Source organism: Struthio camelus, chromosome 1, assembly GCF_040807025.1.
Source record: "Struthio camelus isolate bStrCam1 chromosome 1, bStrCam1.hap1, whole genome shotgun sequence".
NCBI lineage: Eukaryota > Metazoa > Chordata > Aves > Struthioniformes > Struthionidae > Struthio > Struthio camelus.
The window spans coordinates 59,184,593-59,206,367 of NC_090942.1; the positions used below are offsets into that span (position 1 = coordinate 59,184,593).

Sequence of the window (21,775 nt, forward strand, 5' to 3'; positions counted from 1 at the left end):
GGAAGGAAGTATGTCACTGCTCATCTGCATTTTCAAATTAGCAGACTGTGGAACTAATGTATTTTCAGGAAAACGGAGGGAGAGAAAAAGGGAGGAATGACTGCAGCAGAAGTAAGAAAGAATAGCAAAGAATTCTTTGTTTTTTATTCCCATACTCTTTCTTGCTTTAATCTAGTCTAGACAAACTTTGAGGCAGGGATCATTATTTATTTATGCGTTCATATATTATATTTATTTTTACATATATACATTCATATATATATGAAAAAAGGACAGACTACCATTATCCATGTAATCCTGTTAATTACAGCTATCTTAAAAAAAAATTAAGGTTTACTGATCTCAACAAGAATTAATAATAAATTATGATTATTAGAGTATCCAGAGGGAAAAAAGAAAACTGGACAGAAGAGTTGATCAGAAATTATCCAACATCCAAGACAGCCACACTGTTTTAAATCCAGCTGTGAAGCTTAACCCAGTAGCCTTCAACAGTAAGGTCCATAAAAAAGTAAGCTAGACTGAAGGGAAAGACACTCAAGTTTAAGCTCTCAGGCATAAACTACAAGGGGCTAAGGTGAGTCCTCAGATAAAGAATGTAACTTTTGAGTCTGTTTGTCCTGCACTGCTACTAGGCTTTCTCTAAATCCACGTAGTAGTGACAAAAAACCACAGTTAGCATGTTAGGCTTACGCAAGAACTACACCAATATACTGGGAACAAAGTATACTGAGTATAAAGCAAGCATCTGTGGAGCAAGGAGGAGGATATGAGAAAATTCAGGGAATTTGTGTATCATTGGGATTGTAAGGAGGTGCGCATATAAAACTTGGCAAATAAGGAAAGAAATATATGACATTTTGCTGGGTAGGCAGAATTTACTTCACATTACAGTACAGAGGTGGAAAAGTTTCAAGAATTCTCCTGCTCTGATTTTCAGAGGCCAGCCAGGTTATAGAAGATACGTATTTTGTTTGTTAGCAAATGTTTTCCCTTCCTTTCCTTCCTCACTCAAACAGCCCCTCCATCTTCAGACAAGCTTGACAAATCACTGGCTCCCTCACTGGATCTAGCAGTAAGCAAAAATCTTCAGAATTTCTTTGCTCTGTTGAACTCCAGCAAGAGGGGACAGGTGATCCTGCACATCAGAAGCTTTGCAAGCCATGCATGCTAACTAGGTTTCAGCTAACTGACATCTCTTGATGCATAAAAGAACACACTGTAAGACTATTAACATTATCATTGTACATTGTTTCATCTCCTTCCCCCGCTGCATTCCTACAATGCCTTTAAAGCAGGAAGTTAAATTTTATAACATTTTAATAAAATAATGTCCATTAAAGCTTCAACCATTGGAAAAAGGAAAGCATAATCTGTGTCTCTTCTGAACGTATGTTATTTAGCTCTGAAATTTAGTATGTGTGGATTTAATCAGCTAGAACTTTTTTACCTGGAATAGATAGGTGGCCTGCAGCAGACCTTACAACTCTTTGGAGAAGGAGCATTTTCTTATATGAGTCTGTATAGCATTAATATATAGATAGAATTATGCACTTAATAAATAAAGTATGACACAATAAATGATCTATGGATCCCAATCTGGCAAAGTATGTGCTTATCTTTAAATGTAAACTCTTTCCTTTATTTCCAATACACTGTTATATTCATTCAAGGCTGCAGATAAGAGACTATTCAAGTTTATATGCATAAACTCATATATGTACATATATCAGGAAAAAAAGCCAAAGTTTAAAGGATAAGTCATCTTTAACTTTTTGTTGTTCTTGTTGAAAATCTTGCTACCTGATAGCATTACAGGTAACAATTAAGAAAAAAAGGAAAAAGAAAACCTTATTTTGCCAGTTTTGGGAGTGGTGAGTTATTTACACATGGTTAGATAACTGACTCTTAGTACCTGACTCTTAGTCAATCTAATCTTCCCTTTTTTCTGTATGAGTTTTAGCAGTAGATTAAGGACAGATATTTCTTAAAAGCAGATGTGTAGTTTAATGTCACAGAAACTAACAGCTGAATCCAAAGCGTGGCATTTGGAACCTCTTTTAATTTCTTATATTTACTGATTATATTTATATGTGACAGTCTCCTTTTAATTACATGACTGCATGGTGTTTTTAAAATATAGCATCTTAGGTATGATACAATTTGTGTAAAACATACATAAAATGAGTAATACAAGCAGCAAAAAATTTGTTCAGGAATATAATATTTTTGACTGCCTGCCAATTAAAGAAACAGTTGTAAGACCTTTTTTAATGACTAACTCTGTGCTTAAGGAAGGCTGAAAAGAAACATTCAAACTCTTCAAAATTACCTTATTGTCAAGAAAAAAAAGGAGAATTGTTTCATCACCAAAATAAACATTTGAATAGAAAATGATAAAATAAATTAATACGCAACTTTACTTGTTGAAGAATCTGATACAGTAATTTTGTGTTACTTCTGCTTTGTGATATGGTGTCAGGAAGCAAAAGAAGAAATAGACAGCAAATAAATTGTTATTTGGATAGGCATCACACAAATTATCCCAGAATGTGAAATAAACACTCTGTACAATTACAAAAAGCCTATGAGTAACACAGCATTGGAACTCGGTTTAATGTACAGAATTTAAAATATTGCCCAATGGAAAGAAGAAAGCAAAGGTAGGCTGCACTTTCTTCACTGAAATAACAGAACGTTTTCTTTATGCTTCCATAACAAACTCTGAATACCCAGTCAGACTCCCAGATGACAGAAATAATCAGAAATAATTACTGCATTCATAAGCATTAGCAAACAAACATTCATTCCAGCAAGTGAAGAGAAAATTATGCTAGTACTAGAAAAAAAGCTTATGAAGACATTCTGGGCAAATAAGTGGCTCTAGGAGAGAGGATGGAAATTAAAGACGGTCTTGGAGCTCAGGACACCAAACCTCTATTTCAGGCTAGCATAGACTTCCTTTGTGAACATAGCCAGTGATTTTATTTTTCTGTTCATTAGTTTCTCTGGTCTTCATGTAGATATCTTTATTACACAGGAGCATTGAAAAGCTGAAGAAGCTAACTAGGTACAGATTTTATATTGAAAGGTATTACATTACTAAATGTTATTTGTTTCAAGCTCACCTCAAACATTTGTTAAAGAAAATTAGCTGCAGAGGGGCAATCACAGAAGGATGATATAGCTACCTACAGGAACATCTCTCTGCAGTGGTCACATTGTTCTTACTGTTTGAATAGCACCTATTCCTGGATTAGTGTTATAGACACTTAAGTCATCCTTGTGAGTGATGTGCAACTTCCAAGGGAAGATATGCTTCTCAGTGGGCTTCCTCCTGCTCTGAGACACCATGAGTTCAACATCTTGATCAGAGAGCAGCCGGATCAGATCACCATCACGGTCCCGGTAATTCAAAACAATGTCATCTTGGTCAAACTCCCGCCTGACAGAAAAGAAAGGGATTGAACCCTAGCAACCAAAGAATCCCTGGAAGGTGCTGCATGGTAAACAATACCTTGGAAATCTAATTAAACCTGCCAGAGCTACACTAAGCCTTTGGTGTCACAGTGTTGTTGATACAGAGCTAGCAGTGGAAATCATATAGCCACATCCACACTGTATTATGTCTAAACTAACAAATTTGTCAGGACTATGGACCATCTCCAGTAAATCTATGTGCATGGCACAACTAATTAAGTCTGATAAAATGCCCATATATAACCAAGAGTTGACTGTAGTTACTCCCCCTTTTGTCTATTTATGGTTACTTTTTTGGAGGGGAGGGCAAGCTAAGTAATGGAAGAATGTTGAGACAGGTCAACATCTTTTAAAGTTCAACACTATTTTAATGATCTACAGGCTTTAGATGGTGGTGTCCTGCATCCCCAAGTGTATTAGACAAAAGATTCTTGCTTGGGAGCATGGCTCCAGTCTTCGAGCAAGAAACAGATACTGAATTCTACCCCGGACAGTTGAGTTGGAAGCATGTGGCATTCAGCACTTGCTGACAATCTGAAGGCAAACTAGTGTCTGCACAGATGGCACTAGGCCAAGTCAAAGTACAAATAATTCTTCTGGACACTTCAAAAGTGTTACGCACCCAAAACATGGTCATAGTCAGGTAGAATGTATAGAAAGCATAAAATCTAGGCCTGGAAGGAACACGACACAAGTTTTGATTGGTATTAAATATACAACTATCTGCTTGCTCTGTACCTTATTAATTCCAAAAGATCCTTGAATAATGGAATGCTGCTCAGATCCTCTTCCACCAAGATATCCCTGTAACAAGAACAAACAGTATCATTACATATCATGAGAAGAGAATTATCAGTATCTCTTCAGCAGTAACCTGGAAGACCATTTTCTTATTACCTGATAGTGCTCACTGTCTCCTCATGGTAATAACAGCGCACTCTATTAACGGTGTCTTCCTGCTGTGGTAAGTCTTTTATGATCTTCACAAAAGCACAGGGGAAAATCCCAGTGGCACTATGAGCTGTTCCCTGGAATGACAGGAAGCATTAGAATGAAAAAAAAAATGCTATTTTAGCTATACATTATAAATTCTGGAATTAAACTAATTTCCATGGGAACAACAATCAGAATTTTTCTACTTCAAAAAGAAAAGAAACAAAAAGCTATGAAATTCACCTGATGTTATCTCTATAACAAGATTATAAGATTAGGTAATCAAATACCTGGCAGGGAAGTGAAACAATGTGCAATATATGAAAGTCAAATGGTTACCAAGGAAAGCTGTGGTGTTTGAGCAAGCAGAGATATCATATCACGAAACACACAGTACGCTCTCCTCATCCTTTTTCAGAACACCGCTCTGTTGCCCAAGTTCTCTATAATCAGGCTGACGTGTGTTGTGGTATGAGGCATGAAGCAAATAGCAACTTAACCTAAGGCAAGAAACCTATTAATCCCTGAAATAGAATTTCCAGCTCCTTTTTGTGGCCTTTTTGTGCTCTAATCACTTCCCAAGAATTTAAAGAACATTCTGGCAGATGCAAATGCAAATGAAAACTGAAGAACAGAGGGCAGGAAATTTGTAATCTAAAAACCATCAGAGAGGGAGCAATCTTCAAATTGGAGTCAATGACATTTCCCTCACAGTAATGCCTGATTATGATACAGTTGCTCTTTGAAAGAAGGAGACAGGTATCAAGGACCAAAATAGTTCTTTCTAGTCATATATTTCAAAGCATGCTAATAATTCAGTACTGCTATTGCAGTCTTACCTCCAACCAGTCTTTGTTTACTCTGCTGAGTAGATAGATCAAGTCCCCCTTCTTGAAGCTGAGCTCCAGTTTATTGGTTCCAGAAAAATCAAACAGTGCCTAAGGAAAGTAATAACTCTGAAATTATTAATTTATGGAATTACAAAAGTGAATCTGCCTTGTGTGTTCTGTTCTTGAGCTGCACACACACAACATAAACAAGCAGAATAGTACACACTTCATCATCATAGATCTAGTTCTGGGGTAAGGTCATACACAAAACTGCAGTCTGCAATTCTCACTATTTCACTCAGTACAGGCAAGAAGGCTTTGAAGAAACAGTGAAAGCAATAGGATAAACATGGCTCTGAAAAGGCTACTTGCTTGGATTCTTAAAGCAGCAGAACACTGACCACCAGCTAAATAAACATAAAGAAGGTGGAAACATATAAAAATAAGTAAGTCAACAGAGCTAAAGACAACTGTCAACTTGAAACTTGACAACTTGAAACCTTGAGAATCCAAAAAATAGATATTATTTCTGGCTGCAGTTCTATAGCCTTCAGATTTGCTGCAAGATATCACAGAGAGCCTTAAAAAGTTACAAAAGAGTTATGTCCTAAATTAAGGATAACTAGCTGTTCTTTTTACAGCTCTACTAGCTTTCAGGCCTATTTGCTCAATTGAGAGATTAGAGGAAGTCTGGGAAATTGGCGTACAGTTAAAGTAGAACTTAGATGCCCCCTTCAGGAAAATAAAAGGAGGAAAGCACATGTTTACAAGCTAATAACAAGCTTAAACTTAACAAGCTATTCTTTAATAATTAAAGTGGCTGAGTTATCAAAAACATACATCTTCCCCATTGTTCTAGAGAACATAGTAGCCATTCAAACACTGCTAGAAGAGCAAAAATTAGATGTCCCTTATTCCGTGGTGAAATGGTTCTTTGGGTCTCATTAATGCCACATTTGAGTGCCTTATAAAGGCTTAGGGTTCTCCTAATAAAAAATGAACAATGACTATTGGTTTGCTAGCAGCTGATAAGTCTATATAATAGCTCTTTCAAAAGCCTTTTTCCATCTATTTAAAAGCTATTGTACATTTAATAAATGTTAATAAAAAAGTAGATAAAACCCAGGAATTATGACTGATCCAAGACTTGCTACCACTAGCGTAAAAAAAAAAATCCTCAAAACAATTCCATATTTTTTTGTAACCTTACATGAAAGAGTCACATGTTCTAGAAAGTAAGTCCATACTCAAATAAGGACTGATTTCAAGGCAGTTTACATGCTTAATATCACGACAATATACAGCACAAGAAAATGGCATAGGTACTTTTCAGTAGAACCCTTATATAACAGAAATTACTAGGATATCTCACCAGCAAAGCTTTTAAACACATGCTGAAGTCCATGAGACTGAAGCTTGTGCTTGCTTTATTTATGGGTATCACTACGCAAATGTGGATCATTTGGCAGTGAGTTCTACCTACCTCTCAATTTTGAACCTCCTGTCATTCTGAACTCAGAATGGACCTTCTTATTACTCAGGTAAGGGGGAATTAGGCTTTTTTCCATCCTTTGGTTCATTCCCTATTATTAAAAAGTAATTACTTTCCTGTGCTGATTTCACTTTCTCTTCTTTCCCTGACCTCTAATTGGAAAAGGCATCTTGACCAGAGAGACAGCAGAGTAAAAAGGAGTTTATTCTCCTACCCTGTGGTGGATTGTACAAGAGTACTCACCTCAGCCCGTGGAGCTGCCAAGCGGTCAAAAATAGGCAATTGGGGTGAAACGCTTTTACTGAAAAGAAAGGAGACAAAAGGGAAGTAAATGTCTCTTTCTACTCGGCATAAATACCACACAATCAGCACACTCTCTGCATCTTCATTATCATAAGAGGCAGACAAGCCACAAATAACTGGAGAAAAAGTGCATGAGAATCTGCGTACAGCACTGAAGTAAACAAACATGGACACAACAACACTGCCCTAGTTCTCTCTGTTCCGATACAGAGCAGCAGCAATCTGATGACATCTGCTGCTGAGAACAGATGGAATTTTCAGCATAGTCAGTAGACTGACTCTCCCTTCCACAACACTGCTCAGCACCCTAATCTGCCTTCTAAGCCTCCTTTTTTGAGCAATCACGGCATTCAGTTCAAACTCTGCCATCATATGTGCATTCAGGAATGTAAATACATATGCAGTTTTTGCACTATTTGAGCTGTGTGAAAAGGAAGTGAGTCCATCTTTGCCATGTTCAAAGGAGAATTAATTAGTGTGAAGGGTAATGAGGTATGACATCTACTTAGCAGTTTTCCGAAGGGGTTCCAGTGCTGCTATGTAGGTTGGGCCCCTGCTTAGACAAAGAACAGGAACAAATTAAGTACTCAATTTCATTTACTGTGTGAACCAGAGCTCACTGAATTCAGTGCCAAAATTCACATTGACTTCAGTGGTGCCAGCCTGTGCCCTTATCTTGGCCTGTATGTGCTGCACATTTCCTTCTGATAGATATTACAATAAAAGAATTATCAACGGGCAGAGCTGAGCAACATTCTTTGATAAGGAAGCTAGAACCTCATTTTGGAATTTCACAGAATCACAGAATGGTTGAGGTTGGAAGGGACCTCTGGAGATCATCTAGTCCAACCTCCCTGCTCAAGCAGGGACCTCTGGAGCACACTGCCCGGGATCACATCCAGGCGGGTTTGGAATATCTCCAGGGAAGGAGACTCCACTACCTCTCCGGGCAACCTGCTCCAGTGCTCTGTCACCCTCACAGTGAAGAAGTTTTTTCTCAGGTTTAGGTGGAACTTCCTGGGGTTCAGTTTCTGCCCGTTGCCTCTTGTCCTGTCACTGGGCACCACGGAGAAGAGATTGGCCTCATCCTCTTGACACTCCCCCTTCAGATACTTATACACGTTGATGAGATCGCCTCTCAATCTTCTCTTCTGCAGGCTGAAGAGGCCCAGCTCTTGCAGTCTTTCTTCATAGGAGAGGTGCTCCAGTCCTCTAATCATCTTTGTAGCCCTCCGCTGGACTCTCTCCAGGAGCTCCATGTCTCTCTTGTACTGGGGAGCCCAGAACTGGACACAGTACTCCAGGTGAGGCCTCTCACCAGGGCTGAGCAGAGGGGCAGGATCACCTCCCTCCACCTGCTGGCAGCACTCTGCCTAATGCACCCCAGGAGACCATTGGCCTTCTTGGCCACCAGGGCACACTGCTGGCTCATGCTCAACTTGTTGTCCACCAGGACTCCCAGGTCCTTCTCGGCAGAGCTACTTTCCAGCAGGTCAGCCCCCAGCCTGTACTGCTGCGTGGGATTATGCCTCCCTAGGTGCAGGACCTTGCACTTGCCTTTGTTGAACTTCAGGAGCTTCCTCTCCGCCCAGCTCTCCAGCCTGTCCAGGTCCCTCTCAATGGCAGCACAGTCTTCTGGTGTGTCAGCCACTCCCCCCAGTTTCATATCATCAGCCAACTTGCTGAGGGTGCACTCTGTCCCTTCCTCCAGGTCATTGATGAATACATCAACGGACAGTCCTGGACCCAGGACTGACCCCTGCGGGACACCACTAGCTACAGGCCTCCAGCTTGACTCTGCGCCATTCACCACAACCCTCTGAGCTCGGCCATCCAGCCAGTTCTCAAGCCACCTCACCGTCCACTCATCTAGCCCACACTTCCTGAGCTTACCTAGGAGGATGTGATGGGAGACAGTGTCAGAAGCCTTGCTCAAGTCCAGGGAGACAACATCCACTGCTCTGCCCTCATCTACCCAGCCAGTCATCCCATCACAGAAGGCTAGCAGACTGGTCAAGCATGATTTCCCTTTGGTGAATCCATGCTGACTACTCCTGATCCCCTTCTTGTCCTCCAGACACTTAGTGAGGACCTCCAGGAGGAGCTGTTCCACCACCTTTCCAGGGATGGAGGGGAGGCTGACAGGCCTGTAGTTTCCTGGCTCCTCCTTCTTGCCCTTTTTGAAGACTGGCGTGACATTGGCTTTCTTCCAGTCCTCAGGCACCTCTCCTGTTCTTCATGACCTTTCAAAGAGGATGGAGAGTGGCCTAGCAATAACATCCGCCAGCTCCCTCAGCACTTGTGGGTGCATCCCATTGGGGCCCATGGACTTGTGGGTGTCAGATTTGCCTAAATGATCTCTAACCAGATTCTCCTTGACTAAGGGAGAGTCTTCCTTTCTCCAGACTTCCTCTCTTGTCCTCAGGGTCTGGAATTCCTGAGGACTGCCTTAGCAGTGAAGACTGAAGCAAAGAAGGCATTCAGTAACCATCTTCTTTGTATCCTTTGTTACCAGGGCACCCACCCCATTCAGTAGCAGGCCCACATTTTCCCTAGTCTTCCTTTTGCTATTGGTGTATTCAAAGAAGGCCTTCTTGTTGTCCTTGACATCTCTTGCCAGATATAATTCCAAATGGGCCTTCCTCCTCACATCCCTGCATACTCTGACAATATCCCTATATTCCTCCCAAGTGGCCTGTCCCCTTTTCTACATTCTGTAGATTTCCTTCTTCTGTTGGAATTTTGACAGGAGTTCCTTGCTCATCCATGCAGGTCTCTTGCCCGCTTTGCTGGACTTCTTACTCAGAGGGATGCACTACTCTTGAGGCTGGAGAAAGTGATACTTGAATATTAACCAGCTCTCCCGGCCCCCACTTCCTTTTAGGGCCCTACCCCATGAGAATCCTCCAAGTTGGTCTCTGAAGAGGCCAAAGTTAGCTCTCCTGAAGTCCAGGGTTGCAATCCTGCTTATTGCCCTGCTCCCTCCTCATAGGATCCTGAACTCTACCATCTCATGGTCACTGCAGCCAAGGCTGCCCCCAACCTTCACATCTCCAACCAGACCGTCTTTGTTTGTCAGTACAAGGTCTAGCAGCACACCTCTCCTTGTTGGCGTCTCCACCACCTGTGTCAAGAAGCTACCATCAATGCTCTGCAGAAACCTCTTTGACTGTTTGCGCCTAGCTGTGCTGTCTTGCCAACAGATGTCAGGGTGGTCTCAGGGTGGCCCATGAGAACCAGGGCCTGTGATCGTGAGGCTACTTCCAGCTGTCTGTAGAAGGCCTCATCAACTTCCTCTTCCTGATCAGGTGGCCTGTAGTAAATCCCCACCACCGTGTCACCCATGTTAGCCTGCCCTTTAATCCTTACCCATAGGCTCGCAACTTGCTCTTCATCCACCCCGAGGCAGAGCTCCATACGTTATAGCTGCTCCCTCACATAAAGAGCAACTCCACCACCTCGCCTTCCCGGCCTGTCTTTCCTAAAAAGCACATAGCCGTCCATAACAGCATTCCAGTCATGCCAGCTATCCCACCATGTCTCTGTAACTGCAATGAGATCATGGCCCTGCAACTGCACACAGATCTCTAATTCTTCCTGCTTATTCCCCATGCTATGTGCATTGGTGTACAGGCATTTCAGAGAGCCAATCAAGCAGGCAAGCTTCTCAGGAGAAGTGCAAGAGGATCCTCCATAGCCATGTCCCATGCTGTCTCCCCTGGCTGCATGCACCCGCTGAAGGCATCCTGACTTAAGCAGTGTTTTACTGACTATCATGTCTCTATACCACTCCCCTTCCTGCGTCTTTCCTAGTTTAAAGCCCTCCTTACCAGGCTGGCCAACCTGTTGGCAAAGACACGCGTGCCCCGCTTGGTAAGGTGGATCCCATCTCTCTCCATCAGGTGTTGATCTTCAAACAGGGTCCCGTGGTCATAGAAACCACAACCCTGCTGCCAACACCAGGAGAGCAGCCAGTTGTTAACTTGGAAAACTCATCTACTCCTCCTCCTGTCCTTCCCCCTCATAGGCAGGATTAACGAGAAAATGACCTGGGCTCCCAGACCCTTGACCACCATCCCCAGAGCTCTGAAATCCTGTTTGATGGTATCTAATTTGCCCTTTGTTTCATTAGTGCCCACATGGAAGAGCAGCAGAGGGCAATAGTCTGATGCATGAACAAGCCTTGGTGGTCTTTCCATGACGTCTCTTATTCGAGCTCCTGGCAGGCAGCAAACCTCTCTAGACAAGTGGTCAGGTTGGCAGATAGGTACCTCTGTCCCCTGCAGCAGGGAGCCACCCACAACAATCACTTGCCACTTCTGTTGGGTGTTCCCACATGGCACGGGGTCTGTCAGGCCAGTTGCTTCCCTTGAAGCCATGTCCAGCTCCTGTTCAGCTTGGAGGGTGCGAAACTTGTTCCTCAAAGGCAAGTCTTGAGGAGGAGCAAGAACCTTTTTCCTTCTATGAGAAGTGACTAGTTTCCAGCCTTCTTCAACAGTGTTATGATGTACCATTTCACACTGTACAGTGCCCTCCGGCAACTCCACTGCAGTGGGGGGTGGGGACTCTTGGAGCTGCACAGTCTCCAAGAATACCCTATCAATCTCTTGATCATCTTCTCAGATGCTACAAAGCCTACTGACTTCCTCCCGTAACTCCTTTACCTGGCAATATAACTGATCAACCACAGCACACCTTGCACAGGAGAGCTGACTGTCAGCCCAGGCCTCATGGAGAGGCCCTAGGCACTCCCTGCAGCCTGACACCTGTAGAGCTACATCTGCTGTCAGAGGGTCTGTCTGGGTTGAAGCTTCAGATACAGGTGATGCAGCAACTCCAACAGCCACTGGGGAATGTGCTTTGCGGCATGTCATGACCATACCTGGGGAAGCACACACTACTACGAGAAATGAAGGTGCTTCTTTGCCTTCTGGTGTCCTGCTGCGCGAACTGCTGCGCAAACTGCTGCCTCTGTTGGCTGCGCTCATTCCATTTAATGCAAATATCATATATACTTTAAATATATATTGCTGAAAGGAAGAAACACCCAGTTTTCACTCTTCCCCAAAGGTCCTCATCTTAGGACTTCATGATTCATTTGGGATACACAGTGGTGATTGTCAGCTCCCTTTCTCCACAAAATGGGACAGCATCCCTTTAAGCAGTGATGAAAAAGCATGTCAATCACTTACACTCTGCGTGTCCGTGGGCGAAGCCGTCTCAGTCTCTGAGGCACCTGTTCACTATCAAAGGTTGAGTGGTAGAAGAACAGACGCACCTCTTCATCCATCAACACCCAAATGGGTAGGCAGAGTAGGTTCTATGCCAAGAGCAAGCAGGAAGCGGAGTAATAACAGTGGGAGAGACCAGTTCTCTTTATTTACATATGTAACATATTTGCCTCTCTGACCTACAGGATCATAAAGTACATTCATTACTGCCAGAAATCTCCCCCTTCTGCTTCACACTCAGCAGGACAAGGCTGAGCAGTGACAGTTTCTCCTGTTTACTTCTGGAGCTAGCTAATGCATCGCTTCACTCTTTGTGTGCCTGATTTAATGCAAAAGGAGTAAGTTGTTCTGTGTGGTTCCCTTCGGAATATTAATCACTATGAAAAAGAGAGGCAGTCTTAAGTAGCAAAAGACTTGGCCAGTGAGTTGCGGAAAGCTTCAGACTGTTACTGGTTCAAAGTCAGGGCTACAGCTAATCTGCACACAAAGAATTTCTCTCCCTGATGTTACTGGCTGTCTCTCCACTGTGGAGCAGACATACCCAGAAGCTCACCTTACTTTCCTACTCCTTAGGTGTACATCCCAACTCCATATTCATGCAACACCTGAAGAATATCCATTTCCTCATACATCTTGGATTTTTTTATAGGGATGTCTAGATAGGAAGGCAGGGAGGGACTGAGCCTTTGTAAACAGTGTACTCCAGTAGCTTCCTACAGTCCAAAGAGTTTGAGGACTAGGACTGCAGGGTGTCCCACAGTGTGGACACTACGTCATGTAGGAAAATGCTATAGAGAGAAGTAGATGCCCAGGACTAGAGTGGTACTTTCTGTCTGAGCTGATTTCAAGGTATAACTGTCTGCAATGTTCAGCTCAATCTCTACGCTAAAATTAAGTTTTACCTTCATGTAGGCATTTAGGACAGGGATCCTGTTCTCAGCAATCTCCTTTTTGGCCCCAACATAAACCTTCCCTGGAAAGCACAAAATCAATGATAGTTATTGAAGGGAAAAAAAGAGGTTATCAGAGAAAAGAAGCAATCCAAAGAAAGTATAAAGTCCTGGATCTCCAGGAAAATAGCTATTTTCTAATGGATTTCAGGTTCCTAAATGAACTTTACCACATGTGGAGAAGCTGCCAATGAGCCTTGAATTTCCTTCCCAGATTTCTTGGCTGCGAAAGGTCCTTGTCACAGCTAGCAGTCCTGCGTTCTTCCATACAATACACTCATGTTTAGGACAGGCTGGGACTGAGAAAGCTACTAATCATGTACAGGTTTCGAACTGACAGCTTACCTGGAAGCATGGGGAGTGTGCAAGTAAAAGGGCTATTTTTGCTCTCTGCTCCGTATCTCTCCTCTAGTTTGGCATGCAGGGCATAGAACTGACGGTAGCGGCGGAAAATCAGGTATCTGCCACCGCCTTTAATCTTCACTTCAATTACAAACATCTGAAACAGAGAAGAAGGATTCAGACTAATGGTCGTATTTATTAAGATTTACAAAATTAAAGTGAGGAATACAGTAGCAACATAAGATCAGCATCTCACTGCTGAGAATATTGTCTTAGGGGCAGACTGAAAAGTAAGACTTCAGTTAAGTATCTGCATACTCAAGCACTCGAAAATAAGAAGTTAGCACCAGACCGTGTGTTATATGTGTGGATCCAAATTGCTTATGGATCACGTCTCTTTGGCTGCTTTCTACCACATAATTACAGAACCACCGAATCACACAAAATCATAGAATAGCTGAGGTTGGAAGGGACCTCTGGAGATCGCCTGGTCCAACACCCCTGCTCAAAGCAGGGTCAGCTAGAGCAGGCTGCCCAGGACTCTGCCCAGTCGGATTTGGAATATCCCCTAGGATGGAGACTCCACAGCCTCTACGGGCAACCCGTTCCAGTGCTCAACCATGCCCACAGTGAAGAAGTATTCTCTTTTGTTCAGATAGAATTTTCTGTGTTTCATTTTGTGCCCATTGCCTTTCATTCTGTCACTAGATACCTCTGAGAGGAGGTAATCTTAAAAAGGAAACTTGTCACATACCTTCCCTCAGAGCTAACAAAATATATTAGGGAGGTAAATGTAAATATTCTCATTTGAAATATAGAGAAATGAAGACACCAAGCAATCAAAGATGATGTTTTATGGTAGGATGCTTAGGACATCTAATTCTATAGGTAGGCATCTAAATGAATAGATTTTCAGAGCTGAAGGCATTCATATTTCCCTCTGACTTTGAAGTACACAATTTTAGAAATTCTGGTCTATGTAATCTGTCCAAGGGCAAAGCCAGAAACAAAATCTAAGTCCCCTGACTTCTAATGCCCTCTCCAACCACTACATTATTTCTTATCTCTCCCAAAAACTGCTTTGCTGTAAAGAAACTCTTGATTCCCATGCACTGACCTCTAAGTCATGTTGTAGTCATATCCTTCAGCAAATATAAAGAGAGAGCAACTAAACATCACTATATTCAAAGGTAAAACTTGCAAGCTTCAATGGGAAAACTCTATGAGCAGCGTCTCCAGCAAAAACAGCATACTCTGTAGAAGTCAGACTGAGCTGGTCTTATCCAAAACCCTTTCTCAGAAATCTCTTTGAGCTTTTCTCCCTTATTTCCTTCTTTTGTGCTCTTTCATGACTCATTTTCTGATCTAGATATGATATCAAAGATATAATAACTTCTGTGGACATGGAAGTGTCCTAATTTGCCAGCGCCATGGAAAAATGGATCCAAGTTCCTCCTTTTTCCCTCTTTGGCTTTTTCAACTTCCCTCACCAAGGTCACAGCTCTCTAACAGGAAATAAATAGTAGTGGGTAAGAATTTAGAAAACAAGCTATATTAGAGAATAGATTTCTGTCAGGTTCACCCAGAGAATGAATTTTAGACTAGATCTGTGATAGATTAACCTTCATCCCAGAAAAGAGAAACTCTGAGGAGCTCTCAGCATGGAACCATTCATGCCAAAAAGAAACTACACCAGGTTAACTGCCTCTTGTTTCCCACAACCAAACCAGTCACAGTTGAGGGCCTATAGAGACAAGATTAATCTCCCTTCTTACAAAATAATTAGTAAAGCCTTTCTTCTCTTCAATGTCTGCAATGTTAGCTGAAACAGGTACATCATCTGGAAGCTGGTCAAAGTCACTGTGAAACAAGAACAAAAGATTTAGGTTACTCAAACTGGTGTTAGCCTTTGAAGGCCTCTATGCCATACAGAATAAAGTTATCATATTGTTAAGAGTCAGATTGTTAAATGTCAAAATCAAGAAGTTAGAAACTCATGGTGTCATTCTCTTTTTCTGAAGGTCTGATCTTGAGATGTTAAGCTTCTGCAACTTCAGCAGAAGTCAGTGGCTGTTGTGGGGCCTCATCAAGCCTGAAAACCAGCCCTAGTGCTCCTGGCCTTGTCAGAGTAGCAGGACTACAAACAGAAACACTTGAGCTAGTAAGCTTTTCCTGAATACTGAGATCAACTGTGGGTTCATTCTTAATCCTTCCTACACCATCTAGCAGATTCAGAATAACAACTTTGGAGCAGTATACCTTATTTTAAGGAGATCATTAAACATTATCACTTATGTTATTATTACTACATTACTGTAAGGAATAGGAAACAGTTCTGGGAAAAGAACTTGTTGTGCTAAGCACTATAGAAACAGAGTGCAAAGGTGATTCTTAAAAACCTTACACTATATAAGATATACAATGTACATTACACATATAAGATAAGAAACAACAGAAGGAAAAAAACAAATAGGAAAATGCAAAGAAACAAAGACATAATAATGTGCTACATCATAACTAGTGGTTCTGCATCAGCTGTCAAATTGTTTTCAATATTTTTTGTAAGCATCACAGTAAAGTAGAATTTTAAAGAGACTTTGGAAAAAGAATGAGCAGCTTAGCAAATATTTACAAGACCACCTTTCAACCACAACAGATAACCTGAAGAAAGCACAAAGACAGATGTTCGAAAATGTCAGAAGTATATGAAGGAATAATTGATAATGGGCAGGATAAGGATTAGCTTTGCAGATCCTTAAAATGGAAGATGGACAAGTTGTATCTGAAGCAAGAGAGAAGGAAGGATTCCCAAAGGAACGCCTAAAGAGCAACCATATGACCAGATTCACATAGTACTTGGCTATATTGTCCACACAATAACAGAACATGGATTGGCAGGTTGTTTTTCCTCTAGGGTCTTGTCCTTGGCACAACATCTTTGACAAACAGAAGACAAGTACACCTTTGCCTCAACCTTATGTCATGTTGTTAGAGTGCTATTTATATTAACACTTAAGTAACAAAGATCAAGAATGAGGTGGAAGAGAAAGAGAAACTGTAAAAAGGATCATATAGGAAACGTCAAGCTAAAGCAATGTTACATTTTCTGATCCTACAAAAATATGGCAGTTTTTTCAGTTTATTCTGCTATCAGAATATCCCAAGCACGGTGCTTCCACAATGCATAGCCCATCTGGAAGGCTGAAGTAATGATGCAATGTCTTGCAATAGCTTGTTGTATAAAGCGAATGACATGAATCAGCACCACCCACAACCCCATAAGTACTTACACTTACTGTGAAGAGGGATGTGGTTATGGAGATCAGGAGATATAGTTAGTTATATCACAAAAATTCATATCACAGACCCCAGTGACAGGGAAACTCTGTTTGCAGCTATAAAGAGGACAACAACTCAGTATGTCCTAGGTGAGGAACATTCCCTGGGAAAGGAGGAAGAAAGAAAGCCCACTCCAACTTAATAGATTACGTGCTCTGCACTAGGAAGCCTAATATTTTGGAAGCTGTAAGTTTTTTAGGACCATCAAGAAAGCCTGCATCAAAATCAAGGCAACAGATTGCAGTGGTTACATGGAGGCTTGTGGGGAGGAGTGAGGAAGGACAGACATGTTACCTCTTTTCTCGCAGCTGTCGGGGAAGAGACATGCCTTCAGCTTCTTAAATCCAGGAGGCACAATGAGCTGTTGCCCCTCCACTTCTTGGGCAGTTTGCAGTAGAATGGGATGACCTAGGTCACAGCATTCTCCCTGAGTGAATCAAGACTCCTTTCCAAGGCCTCATAAATCTAATCCTTACCGTTGCAGCGTCAGCCTGTTTCTTCTGCACCTCCCCACCCCCATCAGACTGAGGAAGTGCTAAAGAAGGAAAACAGTCATAAAGAAAGGCTGTTTTGTGATGTCTGTCGTGTATTGAAACTGCCACAATTGAGAAACCAAAAGCCTAACGAAAGGCAGAAACTGTGAGCCATCTATTCCATTGTACATCTCTTCACAGAAAGATCTGCTTCCGTGGAAAGCAAGTATGAAATACTATCATATCAACATAGGAATGGTTTATAGCCACATCACACAGGCATGCATGACTGCAATACATGAATGACAGCAGAAATTTGGTCCAGCAAAAGCCTCAGATAAAACTGGCTAGAGTTGAATGTCCTAAAGATATAAGATGGTCAAAATGTATCCTATGCTCCCACTCCCTGTCTTATGGTTTGGTTATGGCACATCACCTAGAAAAAGAGCTAGCCCTAGAGTTTATAGATTTGCATAGGAAGTTACATGGGAGTGGGTTCAATAAATTCTGTTCTGACCCACCTATAATGAATCCAAATATACCGCTACCACTCTACTAACATTTGTAAACTAGGACGATACCTCTGATCCCTTCTTGAGACTCTGTGATTCCTGAGGATCCTCCTTTCTGTGGACCAAGAGCCAGGAGATGGAGCTAAAGAATAAATTTTCAAGTGGGGAGCAGGAGGGACAGTCAGGAAATTCAGCCTTGTCAAACATATGGGTAGCAGGGAATCAGGCACAGGAGGTTAGGAAGTGAGCTCTGAAGGAGGATTCAATGCAAGTAAGACATGAGTCCTTGAAAGAGCAGAGCACTTTTCAGCTCCATATACTCGAAACAATCCACATCTACCAGCCACAAAGACGGTAATGGTTCACTCAAGGAGAATGTTAACTGCCCTACCTTATACACAAAGGGTAGGAATATAGCATTTGTGTAACATCAGTTGGCAATCTTTCAAGAAGAAAATAAAAGGAAGAAAGTGTCAAGGAAACTGTTGTTTCCTAATCTTGTGACTAAGTTGCAGCATATTTTATCTGCCTTAGGCAAAAATCTGTCATGCACAGTATCTTTGCCTCTACATTTCAGTCTTTGATTGTCTTCCGTTTTCATATTCAGTACATATTTGGTTCCTTTTCCTCCTTCTGCAATCAAACAAAAATTATTATTTGAATGGATTAAAAGTCAACTGGCATCCTTCAGAATAGAAACCTATTTACAAGTGCAACCATCAAACTTGAGAGTAAATTGCATTTCATTGCCCTTTACTGAAGTAAATTCTTCACTCAGCTCTTTCCTGTGGACAATGGAAGGCACCATTATAGAATTTGAGAGGGATTATACTGTATCTTGACCAGAAGGGACCAAGGGAAACTACAAAATTTTGTGCTGTGTTTTCTGAGTGACTTTCTACCCTGGGCTGCCCACACAGACTTAGCAGAGTAGTTTTAAGATAGCGTAATGTTGGATATAAGTCTCTCTCTAGACTTTCAGGCTCTGCCGCATATTCTATTGTCTTTATTAGGCCTGCTGGACATGCAGTCTTCCCATAACCTGAAGGCAGACTCATTAGTCTCTTCCTTTCCCCTTGAATGAGAGCAACCATAATCAAGTTTTGCAACTGCAATCCTCTTGCTTCCTCCTGAAATCCAGAAGGAAACGAGAGCAGATCACCTTGAGCAGAACTCTTAACCACAAGATCAATGTAGGCAAGCTCATGAAAATTCAGAGAGGCCCTTCTGAGATGGGCACAACGATCATGCATGGCACAAGAAGTGGGCAATCTTTAATAGATATGAAAGAGAAAGGCTGGAGGTACACTTTAAAAATAACTATTTATATTGGATGTATGCCATAGTTCTGACACGAAAAATCATAAGGTGTATATTCTAATCTCTTCACATCTCTTGGAAGATGATCTAGATATGATGCAGATGTATCTTCTAGGAGATGGATAATATGACATAACCCAAAAATACTTACTCACTGTTTACCTGGAGACATGGCTTTCCAAAAAGAGATTGACATCACAGACAAATCATCTATGCAACTGATTTCCTGTAACCACAGAGTAAAAATAGCAAACTGAGAGCAGTTCAGTTCTACTACTATTACAGACTGTAGTCAGTAATAATACTAACCTGACAGAATGATTCTAAATCTTCTGAGAAATGTTTTGATTCTGCAAATATTTTCTCATTCTGAGCTGGAACAAAACCAAGATCTTCTTTTCTAAAGAAAAGACAGACTTCTACCTCAGAAGGGTGGATAGCTTATTATTTAGAGGGTTCACCTGGGCTACAAGTGTTTAAGAGTTGATACACTGCTTTGTCATGTTCTACTGTGGCAGATCAGTGCCTTAACTACTAGATGTTTTCTCTAAATCTCTACTGTTGTGCTCTTCCACTCTGGTGTAAAACTTAAACCTGACTCTTCCTCCATGTCATAAGAGAGCCTCAGCCTTGGGCTATAGGTCTAGTTACATTCACATTCTCCTCCAGTTAAAATAATCATTTTATTAGTATGAATGAAATAAATGTCTATTATAAAATTGATACCATATTAACAGTATCACAGAACCACAGAATCACAGAACAGTTGAAGTTGGAAGAGACCTTTAGTCATCATCTAGTCCAACCCCCCTGCTCAAGCAGGGTCACCTACAGCAGGTTGCCCAGGACTCTGTCCAGATGGCTTTCGAATATCTCCAAGGATGAAGACTCCACAGCCTCTCTAAACAACCTGTTCCGATGCTTAGTCACCTTCACAGTAAAAAAAGGGTTTTCAGTACCCATATTAAGATATATGCGTGCACTAGGAAAGTATCCAAGTTCATTAGCTGAAATGGTCAGCTCTCAGACTTAAGAAAACCCACCCAGACACCATGGATGGCAGGGCCGTGGCCATAAAGCACCATGCACCAACCCTTATCCATATGCAAGAGAAAGTAGGCATCCAGGTGCAAGAAATACTAATAATAAATAAATCAAATGAGACTACTAAAAAAACCTTCAGATGAACATACGCTGATATCATCTTCCACTACAGCACCTGCTATATTATTTTGGCTGTGTATGCCTGTGTGCTCTGATGTTGCAGCCTTCTGTCTAATGCACATGTTAAAAAATACTTGTAAATGTATTGGAAAATACACCTTGGAAAGCTGATAGTATCAGTAAAACCAAATAGCCAGAGCAAACATGGAAGTGAATGGAAAATGGGAATGTAGTCCCAGGTCGCTAAAGATACACAAAACTTTAATAAAAGGTAAATAAAAAGAACCTAACAAAAATACACAGCTGATTCAGTTATGATGACAACACTGCATACCATGTCTACTAGTGCAGTAGCTACCATATTCTTTTGGCTGTGCATACCTGTGAGCTCTAGAATAACGGTTTCTCTCTGATATACCTGTTAGAAAAGTACTGTGTGCTTATATTCAGTTACTGGCTATAGAATGAATGTGTAAAATGACAGAAAAAAATGAACAAAAATAATATTCCTAGAATAGAACTAGTCTCATCATGGATTAATCTGTAATGGAAATAATATTTCAACAATCACTGCAATGAATCTGAACATCAAATAGAAACACATACAGCCAATTTGGCAGGATATTTTCCTTCAACCTACTGTCTTCAAAGAACTTGTGAAATATTCATTTCTGTAGCATACACAGCACTAGCAGTTGAGTGCCTTTCCTTCTACAATTGAGGCCAGGCTTGAGGCTGCGCTGCAACTGACACCATCATTTGGAAAAAGTGATTTGGGCTATATTCTATTTTCCGTTTATATTATATTCTTTCACAGATTTTGCTTTTATGGTTATTGTCAGCTTTAAAGGGTGCTTTGATACATATTTATGATATTTGTTCAAATACAGTCATGCTTAGACTCATCATCATTATTATTATAGCACATGGACACTAAATTATGGCTCTGTAAAACTTTTGGACAAAAGTTGTGCAGGACAGACTACTCATATCTGCCCTGTAATTCTTTGTGAAATAGTCAGTGATCTTTTGCAGGTAGTGCTACAAAAAGCTTAGGAGGTAGTTGGTTCAATGATAAGTAACAAGACTCTCTTACTTGGAAACTTTCTTTGAGGATACCTGAAAACAAATCTATTAAAAAAAATTAACGCTTTTGTAGTTGCCCTATTTTTGTGAACTTCTCTCAAAAACAAACAAAGAAGTGATAAGTTGATCTGATTGTTTTTACATTATTCATTAGACAATGGCTCAATCTATATTGGTTGTGTGCATAGACACTCTCCCTGTCATGCTGTGCGTTCAGGGAAGAAGAAAAGGCATAGTAATATGGATGAATAGAACTTTGGAAATTTGCTTTGATCTAAAAAGGACTGGAAGAAAGCCAATGTCACGCCAGTCTTCAAAAA

The 21,775-nt window shown here is 41.3% G+C and overlaps 1 protein-coding gene across 3 annotated transcripts in view; it reads right to left on the minus strand.

The window, feature by feature from the left end:
- Positions 1–186: 186 nt before the first annotated feature.
- NCF4 (neutrophil cytosolic factor 4) overlaps positions 187–21,775 on the minus strand; it is a 63,984-nt gene continuing 42,395 nt past the window's right edge. The window contains exons 1-10 of one of the 3 annotated variants that reach the window (XM_009684323.2): positions 17,195–17,435; positions 15,337–15,421; positions 13,565–13,718; positions 13,172–13,242; positions 12,231–12,358; positions 6,979–7,036; positions 5,253–5,351; positions 4,378–4,508; positions 4,219–4,284; positions 187–3,445 (exon numbers count right to left, since the gene is read on the minus strand). In XM_009684323.2, coding sequence (XP_009682618.1) covers positions 3,217–3,445; positions 4,219–4,284; positions 4,378–4,508; positions 5,253–5,351; positions 6,979–7,036; positions 12,231–12,358; positions 13,172–13,242; positions 13,565–13,718; positions 15,337–15,421; positions 17,195–17,226 — 1,053 coding nt within the window. In that variant the 5' untranslated portion in view covers positions 17,227–17,435 and the 3' untranslated portion in view covers positions 187–3,216. Of the gene's footprint in view, positions 3,446–4,218; positions 4,285–4,377; positions 4,509–5,252; positions 5,352–6,978; positions 7,037–12,230; positions 12,359–13,171; positions 13,243–13,564; positions 13,719–15,336; positions 15,422–17,194; positions 17,436–21,775 lie in introns of those variants that run through there. The other 2 variants (XM_068942948.1, XM_009684325.2) reach the window with 2 other exon arrangements.